This window comes from Hyalella azteca, unplaced genomic scaffold (assembly GCF_000764305.2).
Source record: "Hyalella azteca isolate HAZT.00-mixed unplaced genomic scaffold, Hazt_2.0.2 contig5093, whole genome shotgun sequence".
Taxonomy (NCBI): Eukaryota; Metazoa; Arthropoda; class Malacostraca; order Amphipoda; family Hyalellidae; genus Hyalella; species Hyalella azteca.
Genome location: NW_025935295.1, coordinates 234,621 through 258,012, shown reverse-complemented (window position 1 = coordinate 258,012; position 23,392 = coordinate 234,621). Strand labels below are relative to the sequence as shown.

Here is a 23,392-nt window from a genome sequence, read left to right as displayed (position 1 = left end):
TAATATATTTTCACAATTTTAATTTACCTTCATTGATGAGGCAAGTTGACGGGTAGTGAACACGTCATTCGTATTTGTTAATTTTTTATGCGTGCGCGCAGTGCCTTTTTATTAATTTGACTTTTTTCCTAATAAATTTTTCAGTTAGGGAAAGAAATAATAAAAAAGGCTGATTTGAGCACTTCTAGACATAATTTTGATGAATGTATAGTGCCTTTTTATTAATTTGACTTTTTTCTTCATAAATTTTTTAGTTAGGGAAAGAAAACAATAAAAAAGGCTGGTTTGAGCACTTCTAAACACAATTCAAATATTTATTGTGCCCTGAAATCATCTATGTTCCCAATTTAAACTCGTATTCTCTAAAGAGTATCATGTACTCAACTTGCGAAATCTAATAATCTCGTCATTAAATCTTTACTATTCAATTGTATTCTGATGAAATCTAATATTTTTCTGAAAAATTAGAGTATTCTGCTGACATAATGACTTGATTTACCGTCAACATATTTATGTTCTCGAATGTATCCGCTCGCTACGATGCGTGCAGGCGACTCGTGCGTATTTTTCTCAAAATAGCCGAGCTCGCATAAATCTGTAGTCATTCTTTAGTGTGCCTGTGTAGCTCATTCCCATAAAGCTCCTCTGTATGGAACGAATTAAAAGCCTCCGCGAGGCAGCGAGCCTCTACCTTCTCGAGGCTTCACGTACCTACTGACCTCTACACCCATAAAAATTTTAGGCATGGTATTCATTCATTTTTGTCTCATACATGAACACAGTTGATCAAATACGTATTTCAATTCATTAATATATTCTACATTCAGATCTGTAATAAAATGCGCTAAGGGTTTGGAACATTTTCATTTTGATGGTCATTTTCTATGCCTATATTCGTTCACCTCATTGTACAAGTGAGAGAAAATGAGATTCGTAAAATTTCATCTAATTTCATTCCATTCTCTGAAATTCAGTGGGCTTCGTAAAAACTATGCTATATATAATGTACATCAGAATTTGCTGATTTATTCATTGGGTAGCAACTTTTCCGATGAAGTAGCTGAGCAACTCACGTAGACTGTTAATTGATTCTTTTCGTATCTTAGATTCTCTGAATACCCCAATCATGAGATAATCTTCGATTTTTCTTGATATTTATCTTCCTTTGTCTACTGTTATGCATCGTGTTCTGAAAATTTCAAAATTTCAATAAATCGCATAATATTTCCATTAAAATAACTGTAATGTGATATCGTTGCCTATCCGGGAAATTTGAATTACGAGGTATATTTTAGGGTAAGTCTCCGGAATTTGAAGCGAATGTTTCAATTACATTTCTCCTTCAGTTTTATGAGCATTTTTTCAGTGTAAGTGCTTCGGGCTTGTAGGCTAGAATTTAATTCAGTTTTTATTCTGATGTTGGCCGTCATGTCCCGGCGGCTATAAATCTTCAGCTTGAATTCGCTGACGGGACCTTCAGCTCTGCACAGTACCGACTGCTACCATTTGCCCTAAAAAGTTGTAAAATTATTAAAAGTTTTTGTTAGGTGATGAATTATATGAATATATACAGATTTTCATAATGAATTTCTAATGGTAAAAATATTCTCGATACTCAGTTATTCAATAAAATTTTTTCGAGCTGATGGTGGCAGTGTGGAGCATTGAGTGCTTTATCTACTTCTACCAATTTCGTTAGTTAAAATCAAACTATTCAATTTTCGTTATATTAGTGTTTATGATAATTAGTATACAATCTAATCTGTGATTTTTAAGTATCTCTGAAAAAATAGATTCCGTCTTTTTAAAACGTACTAAAAAACAAAAAGTGCTGGAAGATAGTGCTCCGTCACCTTTTCTGGCAAACGCCCCTGTACACCGCATTCGAAATTGTTCAGAAAGTATGTACCGCAAAAATCACACAAATTTAAACTTGGCGAGTTCGTAGCAGGGGAATCACCCTCGCCAAGTCTATTTGAGTTCCAGCGTGCGCCTCTGCACATACAACTCTTGATGGTATAGAACATAACTCCATGGCGCCCTGTCATCGTTTAAATGGAAAATATAAACTTTATTGTGGCCTGCAACGTGCTCAAAATATTGGCGAGGAGTTGCCTGGGAACTTGCTAGATTGTGGTCCCCGCGACCGTGCATACTGAGAACTGTTATACCTCAGCGACGCTGGTCCCTTCCCAGAGATTGTAGAAACGTCTTCTCAAACACCGTGAATATCGTCGTGCTTCCTTGCTTCATAATAAATATTTGCTTTAAAACTACCACCATCAAGCGGAAGATACTGGTCTTTGCGCTAGATCTTACGTATAAAATGTATTATTTCCTGTTCAATTAAATGAGTAATGCTTACAAGTATTGATTTTGTTCTGAGAATTCGTCGATTAACATACCGAATTAATTTCTATGTACGAATCACGTCATGATCGAATTTACCAAAAGAATTAGCTGGTATTTCGTCTCTTTAAGTAAATTTACTTCTTAGTGTCAGCAAATTTTCCGAGTAATTCAGTGGGTATCTTGAATATGTAACTCCGTCATCCTGAATAATTGTGGCAATTTTGCGTGTTATTAATTGCTCAAATAGGAGCATGTGATCAATGCTTATAGGCCCTGAGAAACGACCATGTCGCTCGATACATTCTTTAGGCTGCCATTAATCTGCCTATGTTTACCAGGCTTGAGTTATGAGACGTGGCTTGATTTCTGGCCTGCGTTTGTGCTTCTTTTCTCTTATAGTCGACACTCTATTTAGAGGCTCGCTCTATTGAAGCTCGTTTTGCTTCTCTCAGTGATGCACACTGCGTTCCTTTCTTTGTAGCTCCTCTGTAGAAGACATACATTTTTATTTGTCTTTATTTTTATGCTACGTTTCTTCCTACCTTTAAGAACTGGTCTCAGCTTTTCCATTATATTATTTTGTCTATTAGAGATATTTGTGAGCTTTCATGATGTCGGTGAACTTTCAAAATAGAGGAATCGTTAGCTTATACATGCCTACTATTTTTCATCACTCTAAATCATGAATGATGTTTCACTCAGTGTTACAAACGAACTTTGTTGAGACTTCTACAGTCGGGCTTCTCAATATTCTAGTCAATTTTGGAAATTAAGCCTTATTTTAAATTTAACTACATTCCTGACCATAATTCTAATTTTATTTTTTAGGCCTAACTAACTTCTTATCACTTCATGTGATCTGGTAAAAAACTGGAAGCCTTTTTTTAATTTTATGTTGCATACCGCAATTATCTCCAATACCCATAAGAAAGGGAAGCCATAGCTTTGGATTGCTTCTCTTATAATCTCAAAAGCCGCGGGTCTGGGAATTTAAAACTTGTTCCAAAGCACGAGTTTGTGCCGCTGCTTGAACCTTTTAAAACCGAGTGTTCAGTTAATCTGGCAAGGAGCTACTGTCACTGTGTAGCTGGAGTCACGAACACTTCATCAATCTTGGGCGCACTAGGGGCTTGCGATCGATGTGTCACTCTAAACACAATCACCACGCTGACCCGCGGCGCCACTATAAATGCCGCACCAACTGATAGAGGCGCCGCTTGTGTCCGTTGTGCTCTATCAGAGTTCCGACCGTTTTTAGCGAATTTTCTCATTTATGGAAAACATGCACTATTGTGCTCAACATGTCCGTCTCTCTGTCTGTCCGTCCGTGACCTAAAGTTTTCGTCGACGAGAAAGCGTGCTCTCTGTCACTCACTGCAGTGAATACTGAGTTATATTTTTTGTAACATATTTCTGCGCTGCTGTACTCGCTGTGTAATTTTTCTATGAATGTGTGCCTGCAGAATAGCATGCAAAAAAAAAGATTTGGCAGTTATCCTGGTAATTATATGTTCCCTGTTTTTTATTTGAGTTTAGCTGTGTTCAGGAAATGCTTTGGCGGAATTTAACATGTTTTCACACATTTTACTGATAAAATATACCGATGTACCACCACGATTCTAGTGCATTTCCGTGAGACTTAATAAATGTTCAAGCTCCATTGCGATCAACGTTTGCTTTGTTCAGTATTTATGCTACACCGATCAACATTCGGTTGAATGCGTGATGAGAGCAAGAAGTGAGATTGCTTGGAGCACAAGCCGACGATATACGAGGCTTACTGTGCTTGACTGAGCGGCAGAAGCTGGGATTAATGCCTGGTTCAGTTATGTTGCACAAGCTGGTGAGTCAGACTAGGTGGAGTGGCACAAGCTGGTGAGTCAGACTAGGTGGAGCGACGCAAGCTGGTGACAGCCAAAATATGGGGGGGGGGCATATGCTGGTGACAGCCACACGGGGTGACGTGACGTAAGCTGGTGACAGTCACACTAGGTGGAGTGCCACATGAGGTGCCAAAGCTTAGTCCAGCTTAGCGTGCAGAGGTGAGCGCAAATGACACGGTCGCGTGCAGTGAAGTCGGCCGCCTGTCGCGTTCAGTTAACGTTTCGGGTTTGAGTGGTGGGAATGACTTGCTACAAAATACTGCTATTGTGCCCTCAGTACGAGCCTTAGCTTTACTTATTCTGTACCTTTATCTGCCACTACGCTCGGAGCCTAAGAAGTTACAGAAGAAAACTAATTCGTCTAATTTTTTAATTTATAAATTTGTTTGGAACCTTTTAATGTTTTTCTCGATCTAATCTACTCTCATAATATGAGTGCAACAGTCCAGGCACCGTGAATTTACTCAGAAAATTAATACGAGTATACAAGTTTAGTTACTTTGCTAAAAATATTATTTTGTTTTTGCTTGCCTACCCACCGGTTCTAACCTTAGTATTTTAAACGATGATCAATTATAACAATACATTAATTTGACCTCTCTGAACTGTGAAAAAATTACTTCTTTGAGCTTCATCGGCTCTTCGTCCCATTATAGAAAGGACTTCTCTCACCCATTTCTTAGCACTACATTTATGTATTCCTAGTCATCACATGGACATTTGAAAAGTGCATCACTCAACGACCTGATCTAAATATCAGCACTGACTTCTGACCACGATCTTCTTTAATAGTTACGTCGGCAAAAATGACCGTTAGAGTCTGGCGACCATGTTTTATCGATGCACTTGGTCAAGTCCCGCTGCATTATGCATGCACGGACAGGTCCATTCTGTCTGCTTCCGACGCAGGTATAGGGGCGCTTCTGTGTAATTAATGGCCACTGAAATTTGGCGCTATTGTCCGCGGATTTTAGCGTTCGATGTTGTGTCACGGATTAATTGTTCTCTTCGTAGTATAAAAAGATTACATGCACTAATGAAATTTTGTTAACATTTGTTGGCACATTTTTTTCATTTGTGGATGTTATGTCTAAGCACTCTTTGTTGATAGCATTCTTTGATTCTTGAACATATTCCGTTCTCTAATTTTATTTCGAAAACTCTTCCTGATCAATGTCCAACTTTAATTACTTGATCCGTTTTCCGGATCAAGTAATTAATTATTCCGGATTACTATTGTAATCTGAACATTTTTAGTATTCATGAGCTTTAATCTCAGTTTATTAATCGTGATTTATTATAGTAACAGAACTTTTCAAATGTGTATATATTATTATAGAAACATCAATTATTGAATAATACATTTTGATATTGATTGACCATCAATTATTTTTCAACTCTTCGAAACCAAATTGCAATGAATTAATCTTTTTTAGTAATTTAATGTTTTCACATTTTATTTCTTGAAGTATTTCATACTAGGTTCTGCGTGCATGTTTTAAATGTTTGAAAATTAGACTCCATGAAAAAACATGCCTGTGACTAAACGTATTGCATACTAGTAAATAAAACTTAGATACATAACCTGAAAAATTTATAAAAGCGGCTTGTTTTAAATAAATATTTTGCTCTCCATTGAGCAAAAATAATTTTTTACTGACTTGATTCAACCATATAGCAACGTTCTTTCGACAACTTTCTAATTACTTTGCAGATTATTATAAAATTATGTTCTATAAAATTATATTATAAAATTTTTAATAATCAGCGTGAGTTTATACCACAATAATACAATCGACAAACTCAGCTAGAAATAGACTAAGCTCTTGAGAGGTTTGTCAGACTATGAAACCAAGCATTTGAATTGAATGATGTTATCAAGGAGTTATCTAGACGGGATAAATGGTGTAGTTGGCATGCTTGAAGTTGCGACTCTGTCTGACCACTGCTCATACTTATTCTGGCAAGACGGTCAGAATTAAAAGCTTATAGACTAGCCATTATAATTGAAATTTCAAGCAATTGTATTTTGCTTCTAATACATGAAAACCAACTCCGTTATATACACTGGGTTGTCGGATTCTGAGCTGGAAGAAAATATGAATAATGCATCAAGTTCTTGCGCTTATCAAAACCTTTCTTTTTTATATCATTTCCGAAGATAATCGAGGAAAATCTTGTGGTTTGTGTTTATTTATTGACGGGAGTGGCCGATTTTATTGCCGTGAGTGCGGGTCATCGGATCCCGACCGACTAGAGCGCTTGATAAGAAACGCGCCTATGGCCTGCAGACACGCGCTGTAGCTGAGCTTAGAACGCAGCGTTTGCTGAACCTCTTGCTAGTAGTGAGATTACAACGATGCTTTTACTGAGTTTATTACGTGGCTTTAGACCTACAGGGTTTTTAGCATTTTGCTCTTGGCGCTGCTTCTATTTTTTTTTCTTCGTTGCTTGTATTGATCTAGCAGTACTCGCCTACATGGGTGAGCCGCTATAAAGCTGATTTTTTTAGCTCATTGCACAGCTCGTGACTTGCACCGGGGCTAGTATTTGTTTTACATCGCCTATTTGTATTGAAATTGCGTCAAATATTTTAGTTTTCTTACGGATATGAATTTATTAGGCTCGAAAAAATTATTCTAGAAGGGGAATGGCTCTATTTTTATGTCTTATGACTTTTTTCGGAGGGATGAACAGGTGACCCTCGTGTCACATTCAATGTGCTTGTAGCGCTGCTTCTGTTGATCTTACACCATTTTACGCCCACGGAAACTTGTTGTACTAATTGCACATTATTGTAAAGTTGTTGTATAACCCAGCAGCGGGGACTTCTGACGCGTGCCTGTGCTCGTCAGAATTCTTATGAGATTTCGCGCTCCGAGGGATTGTTCCTGAGCGCCGCTGAGCTCGCGGTGTCTGACTGCAGGTCTCAGTTGTGGGGTTAAGATATTATGTAGGTAGGATTCCTTACATTGAGTTATTATGTAGGTATGATTCCTTACATTAAGTTATTATGTAGGTATGATTCCTTACATTGAGTTATTATGTAGGTATGATTCCTTACATTGAGTTATTATGTAGGTAGGATTCCTTACATTGAGTTATTATGTAGGTAGGGTTCCTTACATTAAGTTATTATGTAGGTAGGATTCCTTGCATTAAGTTATTATGTAGGTAGGATTCCTAAAAATTTCCCTTCTCTGTCTCTCTCGTGCGGGCGGCCGACGTCCCGTGTAAGCGACCGCTTGTTCGAGTGTCTTAGTTTCTGTTGCTTTTCACCTATCCCTCCTTGTCACTTCGTCTCTGTGAGATGCTAACGCTGCTTCTTTCGAGCCAGCTTCAGCGGGCTGGACAATTGAGACCTTCCGCCCCTTGTGGGTGATGATTAATTTGAGACTTAGAATAACTGACCTTCCGCCTTGCTAGCGACGTTATATTTTGACCTTCAGTGTGAAATAGCTTGATAGCTGAAGCGCTAGCAAACATTGTACTTCAAATACTACTACTACTTGTTGTATTATCTTTGTAGTTCTATGTACTCGTATGTTATACAGAACATAGGAATTTCCCAACCTTCGATAACGCTGATCGCCTCTTTTTCAATATTTTTACGTCCTTAATATGTGTTACTTCAAATCCATTTCACGTTGTGTTTCATTTTATTTTTTGAGGTTGATATATTAACTGTGTCTATGAGTTGTAGAATCTTCAGACACGTGTTCGCGTCAAGTTTGAGCAGTGCTAGAGCAACAGTTGAGCGTATAAGGTCGGCCAATGAAACTTGCAAGCTCGAAACTCCGGTCCATTTGGGCGCATTTTGCGACCATGATGGTCGCTCTGTGGCTATCATGCATAATATAACAGCAACTTGTGCCATCTCCTTCACGTAGGTTACGTCGCTTCCTGCATTATGCCGTCAGCCTCGACATAATTGTGCCGCACATTTTACTTGCTCCGCCTAACGCTCTGAAGATGCTTGGTGTCTTGGGTAGATGTGAAGGATCTCAGCTGTCTCTTGCACAACATTAGTTTCCTTCTTTGTCTTCAAATGCAGCAATTTACTTCTCTGTTAATTTACTTCGAGAAATTATTTTAAGATTTGATTAGTCTTAAGTTCTAGGTTAGCTAATGATAAAGTGCGAAAACATGGCGCCATACGCGGGATAGAGTTCTGTCACTCCAAACCCTCTGTCATTCGGCCACACCATGATGCTCCAGGCCGATATTTTTGCGGTTGAATATACGAACATTCATTAAGATTTCAATGTATATTGTTTCAATGGTAATTTAGATGGAAGTAGGGATAATAATTTATACTTGTTGTTTTATGGATTAATTAGAAATTGATAACGACTTTTTCATATATCATAAATAAAAACTGATGATTTGATTTGCCTCAGTCAGCTTAGAAATGTATCTGGCAGTAATTTGTGTGATATGTGTTCAATTTACTGTAGAAGAATTATTCATATTTTTAGTTAAACATTTTGTATTTTAAATTGAGATTTGTTTTTATTTTATTTGGCGTGGAAAGGTGTCGTTTAAATCAAGAAAGTTGAATATAAACGTTCTCTCATGTCTCAAGTGAAATTTTAAGTAATTCATTCACTCTGAGTTCACACCAAGTGTACCGTCGTCGAAAATTTGGGATGCAATCCTTCTTTCTCACTGACTTAAATTGATATTGAAGATAATAAAGTTAAGGAGATTTAACTCTAACCCTTGTAAGAGTTTTTTTAATGCGGCTGACTGTGTCCGCGAAAATCCGCCTGGTAATTTTTCATTGTGATCACAAACTTTATCTTTTCGTTATCATGCACATTGAGTTATTTTATTTTACGATCCCATTTGTCAGTAATGTGGTAGAATTATTATCACCTTCCCATCTCTCTATGCAAGTCGCTAAACTCTAGTTTAATATATGGGCCATTGAATCATAACGATTCTTTAAGGAAAATATTTTCAAGGAACTTCGAAAATCTACGAATGAAATCAATTACGTATTATTTCTTCGGATTTGATTCTTTTCCTTACTAATGTCACGCCGAGACTGCTTTTTTTCTAACTTATTTAGAATTTACAACTTTTACTACTATTAATCAATTTGTATTTAAATATTTAGGTAGACGCTTTCTTAACGTGAACAAGTTTCAAGTGTCCATATGCATGGCAATTTAAATGTTTAAGTTTTAACTGTCATTCAAACATTGTGTATTTTTCTTTAAATGCTTGTTGAAAGTATTGCTCTGAAATTTGTTTTCTGACCATTTTTTCGGTACTCTCGTCGGTAGTATTTTCTTAAAAGTTCTGTTGGCGAGATTGCCTCTGGAGTCCAGTTGCTCTTATTGCTTCAAGAGAGACCACCAGAATTGCTGTGATCCAAGTGGCCTCTTTCTTATTGCTGCATGCTTCACGTTTCTCCTGGAAAGTTCTGCGACCATTGCAACAACAACTTCGAATTTTCCTGAAGTTTCTTATTGTCTGCTCGAATCACAAACAAAAGCTCATGGCAAATTGGAAAAAGTTCTCGACGATGTTGAGGGTACCGAGTTGCAGAATATACCAGACATTGTTTTCTTGGCCGAAGTGTGCAAGGAGAAAACATCGATGGTCACACGATGGTTTTAACTCAATGCCTCAACCATAAGTTTCGATATGGCGATATTGTTTTCAATTTTCTATCAATTTAGCCTTTGAGTTTCATTTTAAAGTCTTCGCATTTCGATTTTGGGACTCCAATAAAATCCTAGGTTTTAATAAATATTTGTTTTAAATTATTATCTATTCGTATACATTTAAGTTGCGTAAGCATAATTAGTAATTCAATCTTAGATGTAATTTCTCGTTCTTCTATAACAAGAGATTATTGATTCCTTGAGTTTTTAAATGTGGCAGGGATACAGAATTTCTATCAATTTCAACGAAACATCGCAATGGTTTTTTCCCCACATAATTTTTGAATACATTTCGATTCTCGCCGCTCGGGAATAGACTCGCTTTCCTTTTGCCAGAATGCAAGAAAATTTGGTCCCAAATCCAACCCGGTCTTATCGGACCGAGTTGTCCTTTCTCCGTGGAATATCATCTGTTGAGCGGTGCAAATTGATAAAAGAAAATCCGGACGAATAAAATAGCATCACAAAGGGAACGTGTGGCTTGGAGATCTTATCACGACTCGACAACATTTAGGAGGCTGTCGACAAGGTTTCTTGGTTGTCAGAGAGACGTCGCGCGACCGACGCTTCCATGTTTTCTTGCTTATAACAACGAATTTGTGCCGCTCTTGAAACGCTCGCCTCCAAATTGAGGGATGTACTTGTGTCTCCGAAGAAGAAAATTTTTCAAGCAGTGGCGTGGCTGCTTCTTGTTTTCCAGCTTCGTATTCCACAAAGGAAATTTTCTTTACAGTCGCCCAAGTTTAAAAAAATTTGCTTACATTAAATAATCAGTTTTTCTATCCCATTATAAATACAAATATTGCTTTATCAATTGTGATTGTAATGTACTATTTTCTTTTCGTGCTATCTCAGTCGTAACAAAATTTATGTGTATCAGCCTGTTGTTCCGAGCAAACCGACTACGCTACGAACACTTTCACTGGAGTTGGGACAATCTTTGGTTTTTGTGAAGCGGCTGTGGCGTCTGCAATCTGAGATCACAGACAATTTCCCTTAAACCCCGAAATTGACCAAGCTGCCATTAGCATCTCAGGCGCACAGTTGCCGTGGACTTTCGAGCCTAGCGATATTCGATCCTTGCACGCGCTCTGCATACCAGCCTACATGTCCCTTGCTACTGCATTACGGCGACCGCTCGTGCGGCCACTGTCCCTCTCGCCTCAGTGAACCCCACTTGCATCACTCGCGTCTTTTTTCCTCCCCATAGTACAGTAAACTCTCTATGCTTTATTAGCTCCTACTTTCCTCCCGCTGGCGCAGTAAAATCTCAATGCTTTATTAGTTCCTACTTTTCTCCGGATGGCGCAGTAAACTCTCTATGCTTTATTAGTTCCTACTTTTCTCCCAAAGGCGCAGTAAACCCTCTATGCTTTATTAGTTCCTACTTTTCTCCGGATGGCGCGGTAAACTCTCTATGCTTTATTAGTTCCTACTTTTCTCCCAAAGGCGCAGTAAACCCTCTATGCTTTATTAGTTCCTACTTTTCTCCGGATGGCGCGGTAAACCCTCTATGCTTTATTAGTTCCTACTTTTCTCCGGATGGGGCAGTAAACCCCTAGTGCGTCATTATTTTATTTCAAGCACTCCTCTGTCCCCGCAAGGTCCAAATGTTTAATTCTTTCCTGACCATCGTTTTTCGGCTTTTATATGCTTCTATTCCAGTGACTGATGAGTGAGAGTGTACCATGATACTTTTGATTTGGAAACTAATTTTTATTTCTGAGCTTCATTAATTGCGACCGATGAACCGATTGTCTTCACTGCAATATTTTCCTATTATTTTCGTATCATTTCCATCCATTCAATATTTGAATGGATGGTCAGAATATTGAATCCATTCAATATTTGCATGGATGGAGACCTCACATACTAATATTAACATCTGTTGCTAAATGGGTTTGTTCGTAACTATGCGGTTACGCGAATTCATAACATTTAAAGCTTGTGAGCATGAAATTGAAATTCTGCAATGCAATGATTTTTATACAATCGGTTAACGCGAATAATATCAGAATTATAATGTTTCCTGATTTTTTTGCCTGAACTTGTTAGGAATTACAGTTGATTAGTGTATAGCAGTTAATTGCCTGTTACTTAATTCGGGACTATGCCTTGTACCTCTAGGCTTGAAAATCAAAAAATGTTTACGATTTTTCTTGTGAAAAAAAAATTCTACCAAAATTAATTCGTTCATCAAAATTTGCCGAAGTTCATTCTATCAATTTGACAAGAAATGGTTCATTTACATTTGTATGTAATATAGGTTGCAATCAATTGATGCATGCGCGTTCTTAATATTTCAATTTCTCTTCGCGTTTTGATTTGGAAATGGCGAGTAGGCTTATATTTATCTGGAATTATTGTATCTCAAATACACTGCAGTTTCATTGCACCCTATTTATATTAGATGTGCGCCTCTATTCCGTGCTGCAAAAGCCTCTTTGATTGTTCCATACATTTTTCTTCGTCAAAATTGTTCAACCTCCGTAACCGGTAGTTTGGCGAAGAGAATTTAATTATATTTACTCGCAATATAATTTTGCGGACTTGTCCTGAATAAGTTGAAGCAAAAGATCTTTTTTCTCGATTTCAAGGCATACACGTTGAGGTCGTTAATAACCTTGCACGTGACTTGGGAAAACTTCACTCAATCATCGAATATTTTCTGGTCATCGTTGAGGCAGCTAACATTCTCATACACGTGCGGGAACATCGTGCTGTTTATTAAGTGGCCTGCGCTGACAGTCAACGGTTAATTAAACGACCTGCGCTGACAGCCTGCTGTTACTTAAATGACCTGCGCTGACAGTCCGCGGTTAATTTAATGACCTGCGTTGATAGCCTGCTGTTAATTACATGACGTGCGCTGACAGCCCGGGGTTAATTAAACGACCTGCGCTGACAGCCCGCGTTTATTAAATGACCTGCGATGACAGCCTACTGTTGATTACGTGGCCTGTGATTGCAGCCTGCTGTATTTGAAGGTCGGCAGTAACAGTCTGCAATACTACAGCCAGTTACGCTTTTGAGGCCTGCTATTTCAACCTCCTCTTATCGGGTGGCCTGCAATTAAAATCTTCCACACTTTGTAACCTGTGAACACAAAACCTTTTTTAATTTTGTTAACTGTGATATTAGCCTACTGTACTTGAGGAGGTGCCAAATTAATTCTAAACCGCGTCCAATTTTTCCTGTTACAATTTTTGTCCAGTCCGCACCCTTTTTATCCTGTTCGTATTCAATTTATTTTAGTACAATATATAATCTTTCGTTACCCTATTTATTCAGTTAGGGCCCTATTTATTATTTCCGTACAAATTCATCTCCCTAATTTATTTAGAATAGCCAATTTCAAATGAAAGGAAGATCGTGCTTCATATTGCGGAAAAATTTCCCTTCTTATTGATTGAATAAACTCATGCATGTTTATTGGTGGTGAGCTCATTCATACGATGTGAATTTCCTCTGTGAAGTAATTACTTCATTTGAGCTTCTTTATTTTTTCAGACTCTTCACCTCATCCGCGACGAGCCTCACTACGAGAAAATTCCCTATTCTGCTCCTCAGGTCGGTTCCTCGTGCTTTTTTATGAAATAAACTGCTTCTATTCCCTAACTTTAACTTGTAAATACTTCATTTTATTATTTAATTTTATTTGCGATCAGTTATATTTTTGGTATGATTTCTTCAAATGAAGTTTAAACCTGAATATTATTTTCCTCGTTCGCATTCAGTACTTCTGACGGTACTATGATTCGTAGAAGATGTTATCATTTTGTGCTTATTCTGAATATGGGTTAGTGCTGGAATTACCTATTCAATTTGAAGCGATTTTCGTTGTTTGCGCCTATAGGTTGGATGGAGCCATATGAATTATGTTGACTTGTACACCCTACTCTACGTAACATTATCTTGTGTTTGAAACCATTTCGTGCGAAAAAAGTTCGTGCGAATGACGAACCCCACCGAGGTCTTTATTAGCGCTCAAATGCCCCGCAGGGTGGCAGTTCGCGACTGACATTAGCGTCCTAGTGTCCTCATGGGAGCCACTCTTGATACAGACATGATAAAAACTTAGCTAGTTAGCTTTACGAGTATTATTGAGTTAAAAATGCCAGGTACACTTTGCCTTGCACGACGAGTCTTTCTTTGAGAGGAAAAGTTAAGGAAGGCATCAGCAACGATGAGCGAATGTCTTCATGCATCATTGTTATTCCGCTCAGCACGACGAGACGCTCCTGCCGGGATAAGTGCAGCCATTGCCTCTAATTGCTGAGCGAGGGAGTCCCTCGGCGCCGTGATCCTCCTAGTCTCTGACACCTTGAACTCCCTCTGCTGCTGCGCTACCTCGGCCCTCATATACTGCGGTGCTGCTGCGCGACCACAGCCCTCATATACTGCATATACTGCGGTGCTGCTGCTTTACCACAGCCCTCATATACTGCGGTGCTGCTGCGCGACCACAGCCCTCTCTCTAATACTGCGGTGCTGCTGCGCGACCTCGGCCCTTTTATACTGCGGTGCTGCTGCGCGACCACAGCCCTCTAATACTGCGGTGCTGCTGCGCTACCTTGGCCCTCTTATACTGCGGTGCTGCTGCGCTACCTCGGCCCTCTTTTACTGCGCTGCTGCTTCGCTGTCACGGCCCTCTAATACTGTGGTGATACTACGCTGCGGTGATACTTGCCCGTTATACTGTGGTGCTACTGCGCTGTCGTGGTCCTCTTACATTCCGTTGCTCCAGCGCTAACATGACCCTCTTATACTGCTTCACTAGTAACCTTTCCAATAAAAATTTTGGCTAACGGACAAACGTAAAATCAATTACTTTTTCGCAGCATATCTTATGTCCCTTTCCAATCACATTTTTATCTGATGCAAAGGCTAGCAGTTATTTCATATTTCGTCAAGTCAACTTACTCTCAACTTACATCTTCTCTTTTAAAGCTTCTATGTGGCTTGACAATTGCTTTAGTTTACATTGCATCCCAGTGGTAATTCAGACATCAGATCTAGCAAACTAGTGAGGAACTCGAATGAGTACACCTATAAATTCTGTGCGATATCTCGAGTTCTTAATGAGGTCGTTCTTTGGCCCTTCTATCTCATCCACATCCGCATGTCCTTTTCATTTGAGAAGAAACTACCCGAGCCTTTTTTACTGCACCCTTATGTGGTAACATTAAACTTTTGTTGTTATAGCTTGCATTAAAAGGCCATGATGACCTGTACTGCAATAATGTACTTGACTCACAAGAATCTCTTAGCACTAAAAGGAAAACCCTGCACGAGCTCTATGTTTTTGTGGCTACCATCATTGCATATAATCTCCAATTTCGAAAGCCTTTTTAATTATATTTATATGGACATTAAGTTATTTTTTTGCCCTATAGAAGTTTGAAACCCGAGTTTTTATGTCTTTGGATTATACAAATGCCGAGTAAAATGTTAAAAAACATTTGTACTCATTCCATTCATTGAGAACTTTTGATACCGACGGTTTCATATTCATTGCTCCTAATTTTGTTCGAATTGGGGAGAAAAACAGTGGGTAAAACAGTCTTTGGTTTTACTTTTCAATCATTTTCATATGATGTAATTATAATTGGGAGGTAATTAATTATAATTGCCTTTATGGGATATGCCTGAACAAAATTCATACTCTCTTGCAATACAATACGTTCGATTTCATCAGTGCATTATTGCACATGGACGTTATTTATGATTTGCTAGAGGTCTTAGTGAATAAAAATGCTTAAATGTAATTCACACAATTCGAATTTCATGCAGCGAGTTCAATTTCAACTGATTTTTGCGAGACTTTCTTCTCAAAGATGACATTTCGTTTGATTATGCTTATTGTCTTATTCTCGACTTCATAACAATTAAATGAGATGTTAGAACTGTTATCTGAATGTTCCTTTGATGATCTTCTGAAGGCTCCATTAAGTTTAATCAAGGCTAATACATCACATGCCGTTGAAGTTCTTGGAGTTGATGGAGACTGGTGGGTGTGATGGCTTGCAATATCCGTGAGGCGGGAGGCAGCTCTGTATCGCCCCAACACGTCGTCAGGCATGCCAATGAAGCGCTACTCGCGACGTCCGCTCCGACCATCTTGGCTCTGTCTGTTTTTTTACGCTTAGTGCACAGACTCGAAGACTAAAACAGGAATTTTTAAATTTTGCAAAAATATTTGTAAGCGTTTAAGATACTTAAATATGTTAGACTGACTGATTAGCTCGGTTTCCCTTCTGAAGTTGAGTGTGCCGGGGGCAGGGTAATCTAGCTAGGCAGCCTAAGACAACGTAGGAAGTAATTAGGGAAAGCAGACAAACCTGGCAGATCTACCAGGTTCAGAAGAATGCACCGCTGCTTTTCATAGCTAATCGGAGAAATTTGAAAATCCCGTCTACCATAAATAATTATCAACGAGATTTTTGACTCTCATCGTTCAACCCGTTGTAGTACTACTTTCTAACATTCAAACGGTTAAAGTACGTTCATAATAGATATGCGTCATTAAACGTCTCACGTAGCTCAAATTTGTTTTTCTAATTTCAAATTTTTTTCCTGCTGACCTTAGTTTCTGATGTATTTAGCCCACTATACTAGTATCAGGTGGTGAGTTAATGTGTAATCTACTCATCAATAACCAATTGTTACCCTTAGAATAAAAATATGTGAATGTTTAAGTTTCATCGCCTAAACTCGGATTCGGCAAAATTACGGAATTGCGTGCCGAATATCACGACTCGCCAAACGTGGCCCTGACATATCATGTGTGATACTAGACGAAGACGAATGACTGGCGCAACCGATGCCCCTATTTCCGAGGTCTTTGAAGAGGCGCTGCTCGCTATAGGATTGAAGCCGTAGACAAGTTTTGTGGCAGGTGGTAGTTGGTCTGTGATGCATGGATGACCATTCCAGCATCACGTCCAACCTTCGAATACATCAGAGTAAATGGAACTCGGATATGGACCATCAGGAAATGTGCGTGTTGGGAAGAGGGGATTCGCTGGCTTCGAGGAAATTGCTAAGGTGTCATAAGACTGTGCAAATCTCAGGGAACAGCTCCAGATGATGGAGCCTCTTGTGGTATAATAATACATGGAAGATTTTTTATTACTTTTATGAGACAAACGGAATCATAGTCTGTAGCGACCAAACATGATAGAATAATCCCGAGTTTTTATTTCGAATCATGTTCTATAATGGATAATATGAAAGTTGCCTAGATTGCTTGGAGTTGAATATCTTCCTTCAAAGGCTCACTACTCATTCTTCACCGGCTGATAAAATTCAGAGTTGCTGTTGCTGATTCATTCTCGAATATTTTTTCGACTATAGCGTGTCGCATTAACTCATTTACATTATTATTATCTGTTCGCATTATTTATGTCATGTAATATTTGTGTCACGTTTATTAAATCCAAATATGTATAAATATTTTCTGAATCGTGTTAAATGCATCTGTAAAGGGAGAATGTATTTTAGGTCTCGTGAGTGTGCTCACTGACCGTGATTATACTGAACGTGATGAGAATGATGAATGTGATGAGTTTAATGAATGTAATGTGAATAAGCAAGAAATCTCATAAATTATTTATGCTTGTATTCCACTTTAAAAAAACAGTTTAGAGGCAGTGCTGTAGTTCTATGCAAGAATGTAAGAAAATCAGGAACCTGATCAACATTAAGTAAATATTTAGGACAAATGGAGTACGTACCAAAAATGCCCCAGATATCAAGTATTAGACTCATATATAAGAATTCATTTCGATGGTTTTTACTTATACCGTTTCTTTTAGATAAAAAAGTGTTTTACCAACAATATCGCTATGTAATTGTTTACTTATTTGCTCTCATGATTTATTGTCACTGTTCTTCAGTACGTGGCAGTGTTGGGCGAGGATGGTGAGAAGGCGCAGTGCCGCGTGCTGGACTGCGACACCATCACGCAGGCCAAGAGTAAGATACTAGACGCGCTCTACCGCAGCACTCCTCACTCCCTGCGGCCATCGGTACACGATCTTGATCTCGGTTAGTGATGAGTTCTGCACACTTTTTTCGGGACACCATGAAGCGATGTACTTCGTAACATTATATCAGTTATGTACTTCGTAACACTATATCAGTTATGCACTTCGTAACACCTAATCAGTTATGTACTTCCTGACTTCTTATCCTTGGTCTCGATTGCGATGAGTTCTGTATGCATGTTACTTGAAACCATATCTGTGATGTAATTCATGACATCACATCAGTGATGTACTTCGTAACTTTCCCCTTACCTATCTCGTTCAGGTGATGTGTTGCGCATGCATCACTCATGACTTCACAGTAGTGACTAGTGATGTGCTAATTTGTGCTTCAAAACTTATCCCTGATCTGGTCGGAACGTCATTTAATTTTTCATCCCTGTCTGAGAAGAAAATTTTAATATTTTCCGTACAAATGTATGTAACTTACTTCAGAAATCGAATTTTATTACCTGGGCAGTGACATATTTTAAGAAATCTGTTTGACTGCAAATACTCTGTAATTCTTATACTACCAAGTTATTCGACTCCACAGTATTAGCGTTTACTTCACCGGAGTTCCAGCACGCACATAGAATAAATGCAGCTGGGAATTTGAACCATATCAATTCTGAAGTATAATTTTTTTTTTTGCAAATAAACAATTATATTACATTAGAATGTGTAACGTGCGTATTTTTCATTTCAACTGCTGCTCATCCCACGGCTCTGCTAATTAATTATTAAATTAATTCCCATAATGCGTTTCTCCAGCTTCTTACTCGTCGGTTACTGTGAATCTTATGCTAGCGTTTCGCATAATCAAAGTTCATCTGAACTTTTGGAAATACTGGCGTAAAATTTTTATTACTGTCAAGGCTCGCAGATTAGAGGTGGGCACCATTTCATGATCCTTTCCCAGACCGCTGAATAAAATTTTTAATTTTAGCGCTGGACTTATCAATATTCATAGCGAGCCAGAATTGCGGAAGAAGCATTTGCTGGCATTGCCACTTGCAGCTGCGGACCTCATTAATTCCGAGTAGAGAAAATGATCCAAGCTTGGCTTTGGCTGTCCTCATTGCGGATGCAGAGCACAAATCGCAACCTATGCTGACAAATGGCCGTTAGATCCTTGGGGCAGTTCATTTGTCTACGCTTTCACAATCTTGGGACGAGTTTATAAATGCCAGAGATAAACATTAGATCATTAGGAAACGACATCAGATGAAACATCGATACAGTTTAGGCTCTTGTCAAGTGTAATAAAGAATTTGAACAATTATCTGATATTGAAGAAGTCTTTACAAGGCCGCATTCTCACATTTTCAAAGAGATTTTTTCTGCACGAAATGATCAGTAGTTGTCGACTTGATTGGGCTCGCTTCTTTTCCAAAAATGTAGTTTTGTTTAAATTTGACTTTGATTATTTTTCCTTAAACACTGGTTAGCATACGCACATTCGCCCTGACTGGTGAGAATGTGTGTATGCTAACGAATCAACTGCCCTGTTGCTGTCAAAGGAGTGAAATATCCATGCCTAATTTTTGTTCTGTAGATCATCGCATAATTTGTTACTTTTCTCTGCTCGTTACTTTTCTCTGTTCGATGTAGTCAAAATTTAACAGTGGCATGTCGCCCTCCACCAGAATGGCGTCACGGCCGCAACGGTCACGTGGTTCTGGCTGACGAAGACATCACGACGCGGGTGGAGCCTGGCGGTTGGCGGCGCTTGAACACTTTGGCTCATTATGGTGTGGCGGACCCCGCCATCATGGCGCTCGTGCCACGGCAACATTGCCCGCCACAACTGCCTCCGCCAATGCACCATCGCTCCCATGCCACACTACATCAGCCGCATAGCTTGCATGTCACTCTCAACCACTCGGCATCCACCAAGTTTATGAGTGAGTTGGGTTGAAGACGACAACTTCACTACATAAAAAAGTTACCGTTAATCCTCAGAAACTTGCGTCCAATGCTTATGATTTTTGATGGAGGCATTTCTTATATTCTTCACTCAATATTAGACTTGAAACAATTCAACACAATGCTTCCTCATTTTATCTATTCATTATTTCATTCCTTCAGTATTAATGAAATAATTATTTCAGCATTGTAATGAACAATTCACTTGACCATCACTACTTTGTAATTATATTCTCACCAAATTTAAAACCTTTATAGAGCATTAATGAGGATATAGCAATGACTATTCTAGTACGCATCATTTTGTGCCCGCACAGGTCACACGTACAGCCGGAGCGCCTCTGGCAGTCCAGTGAGCGCCACCATCGACTTCGAGGGCCCCAACGCCCGGCATTCTTACTACCATCTCGTCAAGCCTCTTGACCACGACTCTCCTCAGAGACCCTCCGATAGAACCCATAAAGCAATACCCGAAATATTCCTCACGAGATTACTATCCACTAAGGGTACAGTTCAAAAGTTTGTCGATGATTTTTTCCGAACTATCTTGAGTCCCAATAATGGACTTCCTCCCGCTATAAAATGGCTCTTCGATCTCTTTGACGATGCAGCAAGAGTAAGAGGTATCAGCGATCCCGAAATAGTAACGTCGTGGAAGTCAAACAGCCTTCCTCTCAGATTCTGGGTGAATTTTATCAAAAACCCTGACTTTATCTTAGATGTTCACAAGAGTCCGACCGTTGACGCTTGCTTATCGGTGATCGCTCAGACTTTCATGGACTCGTGTTCGACGTCTGAGCACAGACTTGGCAAAGATTCTCCTTCGAACAAGTTACTTTTTGCTAAGGATATGCCTCGCTATCGTTCTCTTATGCGAAACTTCTATAACGGAATCCGTGACATGCCATATGTCACGGAGCAAGAAATGTCCTCACACCTACACCAGTTGAGTTTAACTCACCTCAGCAACGTGGATACTGTGCCTGCCTTACAAGAACTCTTTCACAAATATGTTCTTCGCTACTATCCTCAGATACTGGATACCTTAGCTGTAGATCCTGAATGTAGAACTTTACACTTGGCACACAAGTTGGACTTGGTTCTGTGCTCCCTTCAAGGAGAACCCAGTGCTGTGTGCTGAGCATCAGTGGAAAATTTTTTCGTGATTGGTTGTTTTTGATGCATTGAGCGGCGCGATTACGACCCTCTACGAAGTTGCCTTTAACACGAAGACATGTAAATGTTTTGTAATTATTTGATAGAGTGCACTTAGTATCTAGCCAAAGATACATTAATGCAGCGCGCGTGATTAGAATTGGATAGTTTTATGATGATTGAGAGAAGTAGCTAATTTTCGGTCTGAAAACATTGTAAGGGAAGCTAAGTAAATGGATCGAGAGCGACGGCTATGCTATACTTAATCAAATGCTCGTATCTGTGATTTTAACCATAGTGCATTCCAGTACGTTTCATTGTGCTTTTCACTATTGATGCAATTCTGCACCCATCACCGCCTTTTAATTTTTTACCTTACGATCGATACAATTAACGCGCCAATATTCTTTTTATGTCCTATTTCATACTGCGAAACGCACGGTGTCTCTGTATCTACACTTTAAATAACTGTATCTCTGTGATGCCGCGTTGTATATGACTACAGTTTGGCAGTCTCTGTGCATTTACGATCGTTATTAAAGCTTTAACGCATTCGAGAACTCCATCTTTGTCGGTGTATAGTTGAATATCACGTGTAAATATTAAGTAAATCCGCATGGGCGATTTTTTATGCTGACTTTAATAACATAGAATACATCTCGGGAGGTACATCCATCAAAGGAAAGATTTATCTATGTTTTCATGAACTATTGAAATTATCAGTGGTAATAGAATATACTCTCTGTTCAACCTGAAATACATACGACCCCTATTTTTCTTGAGGAGACACCCGATTTTGTACATAATTTTATTGTTTCTTTAAATTTTCAATTTGGCATGTTATACATTTCTAATATTAATACTATCATGGGAACTTTTAGAAAGACTGACAAATTTAACTCATTATTGGTCCGTTCACTAAAAGAAGCAAGGACTGACCTTAGTATGGTTCAATTGTGATGTCACTTCCTATTCCATGAATTCGGATACAAGCTACCAGAGCACCGTATCCTATGATCTCATTCTTTTGGACTCACTAAAGCGAGTGTCAGTACATGTGGTGTTAAATGGAATAATTAATCTTAATGTTACCTTCGAAGCACTCCCTCCATACTTTTTTCGTTATAGTCAATTTTAATGTGACACAATAAAGCATTTATGCCGGTGAGAGAAGTTCACAAGTCTGTTTCAAAGGACATCTCTGAGTAATGTTCATCATTTTTAACGTGGCCTCTTAATAATAGGCCTTAATTTTGATTTACTACGGAAATTTACTAGTTTCAGCGGAATGGCCAATTATTCGGTTTATTTTCTTAGACGTTTTTAAGTTTATGAATTAGCATTTAAAACTTATTTTTATGTTCATACGAGCTTTGAATGAGATCTATCCATTCATGTTTGAATCCATGTTTTCAATCTAAAAATATTTCCTAAAATCCCACTCAAAATAGAAAAAAAATGATATCTCCACCTAAAAATAATTTGCATTTATCCAGGGCAAACATTTGTATTCTCTGGTCTATAATTATTACACTTGAAATTGAATGCCATGATTAAGTCAACCAAAAAAATCCTCTTTCTTACATTGAAAATCTTACTAGGAAATAAATTCTTATATTCTATCCTCGCTTTTGTTCTAGACCAAATGCGAAGTTAACCGTCGATAGGGCATAAAAATGTGCTATTTAGTAAAGCATTAAAATTTTAGACTATAATTCGTGGTAAAAATATGTAGAGTGAGTTGGGCTCTTGTCCTGTGTATATTGCCGTGTATTTTTATAGAAACTGCATATTTGTATATAATATGATTCTTGCAACCGTGTTTTGAACATATATTATGCAAATAAATTGTGAGAGCAAATCGGTCAACTTTTCATCCCCTGAAGCGAGAAGTAAATTTATTTATCTGATTCCGTCGGGATGCACGGTAGAGTATTTGCCAACGCAACAACAAGCGAATTTAAGAAATCATAAATTAATACAAGGAACTTTTTCTATCAGATCCTTGTACTTATTTTTGTCTCATAAAGTCCTTAGATGAAGGTAATATTTTAATTATTGAGTGACCCAATCTATCGCGCATCCTGACACTGAGGATCGTAAAATTTAAATGTGTAATGAAATTCAAATCGCCATTGAACTTCGTCGATGTTGATAATGGCCAAAGAACCAAACAACACTGATTAAGAATGCTTTCCGAGAACATGATTGTAGTTTTAAAAAATATAGATACAGAATTGCGGGTTAAATTCCACAATGAACTGCTATAAATAGTACGTATCAGAGAATCCATAAAATAGAGATGCTGGCAAACTGCTATAAAGAATGGAATAATACCACACTTCTCTCGAAGAACACGAATATATAATTA

At 38.5% G+C, this 23,392-nt stretch overlaps 1 protein-coding gene across 1 annotated transcript in view; it reads left to right on the top strand.

Annotated features, from left to right (window-relative positions):
• Positions 1 to 21,423, top strand: part of LOC108672527 (plexin-B) — a 211,081-nt gene extending 189,658 nt beyond the window's left edge. The window contains exons 17-20 of the mRNA XM_018160209.2: positions 13,421 to 13,480; positions 17,809 to 17,959; positions 19,587 to 19,844; positions 20,184 to 21,423. Of these exons, the coding sequence (XP_018015698.1) occupies positions 13,421 to 13,480; positions 17,809 to 17,959; positions 19,587 to 19,844; positions 20,184 to 21,007 (1,293 nt within the window). The 3' untranslated portion in view covers positions 21,008 to 21,423. The remainder of the gene's footprint in view (positions 1 to 13,420; positions 13,481 to 17,808; positions 17,960 to 19,586; positions 19,845 to 20,183) is intronic.
• Positions 21,424 to 23,392: the final 1,969 nt, after the last annotated feature.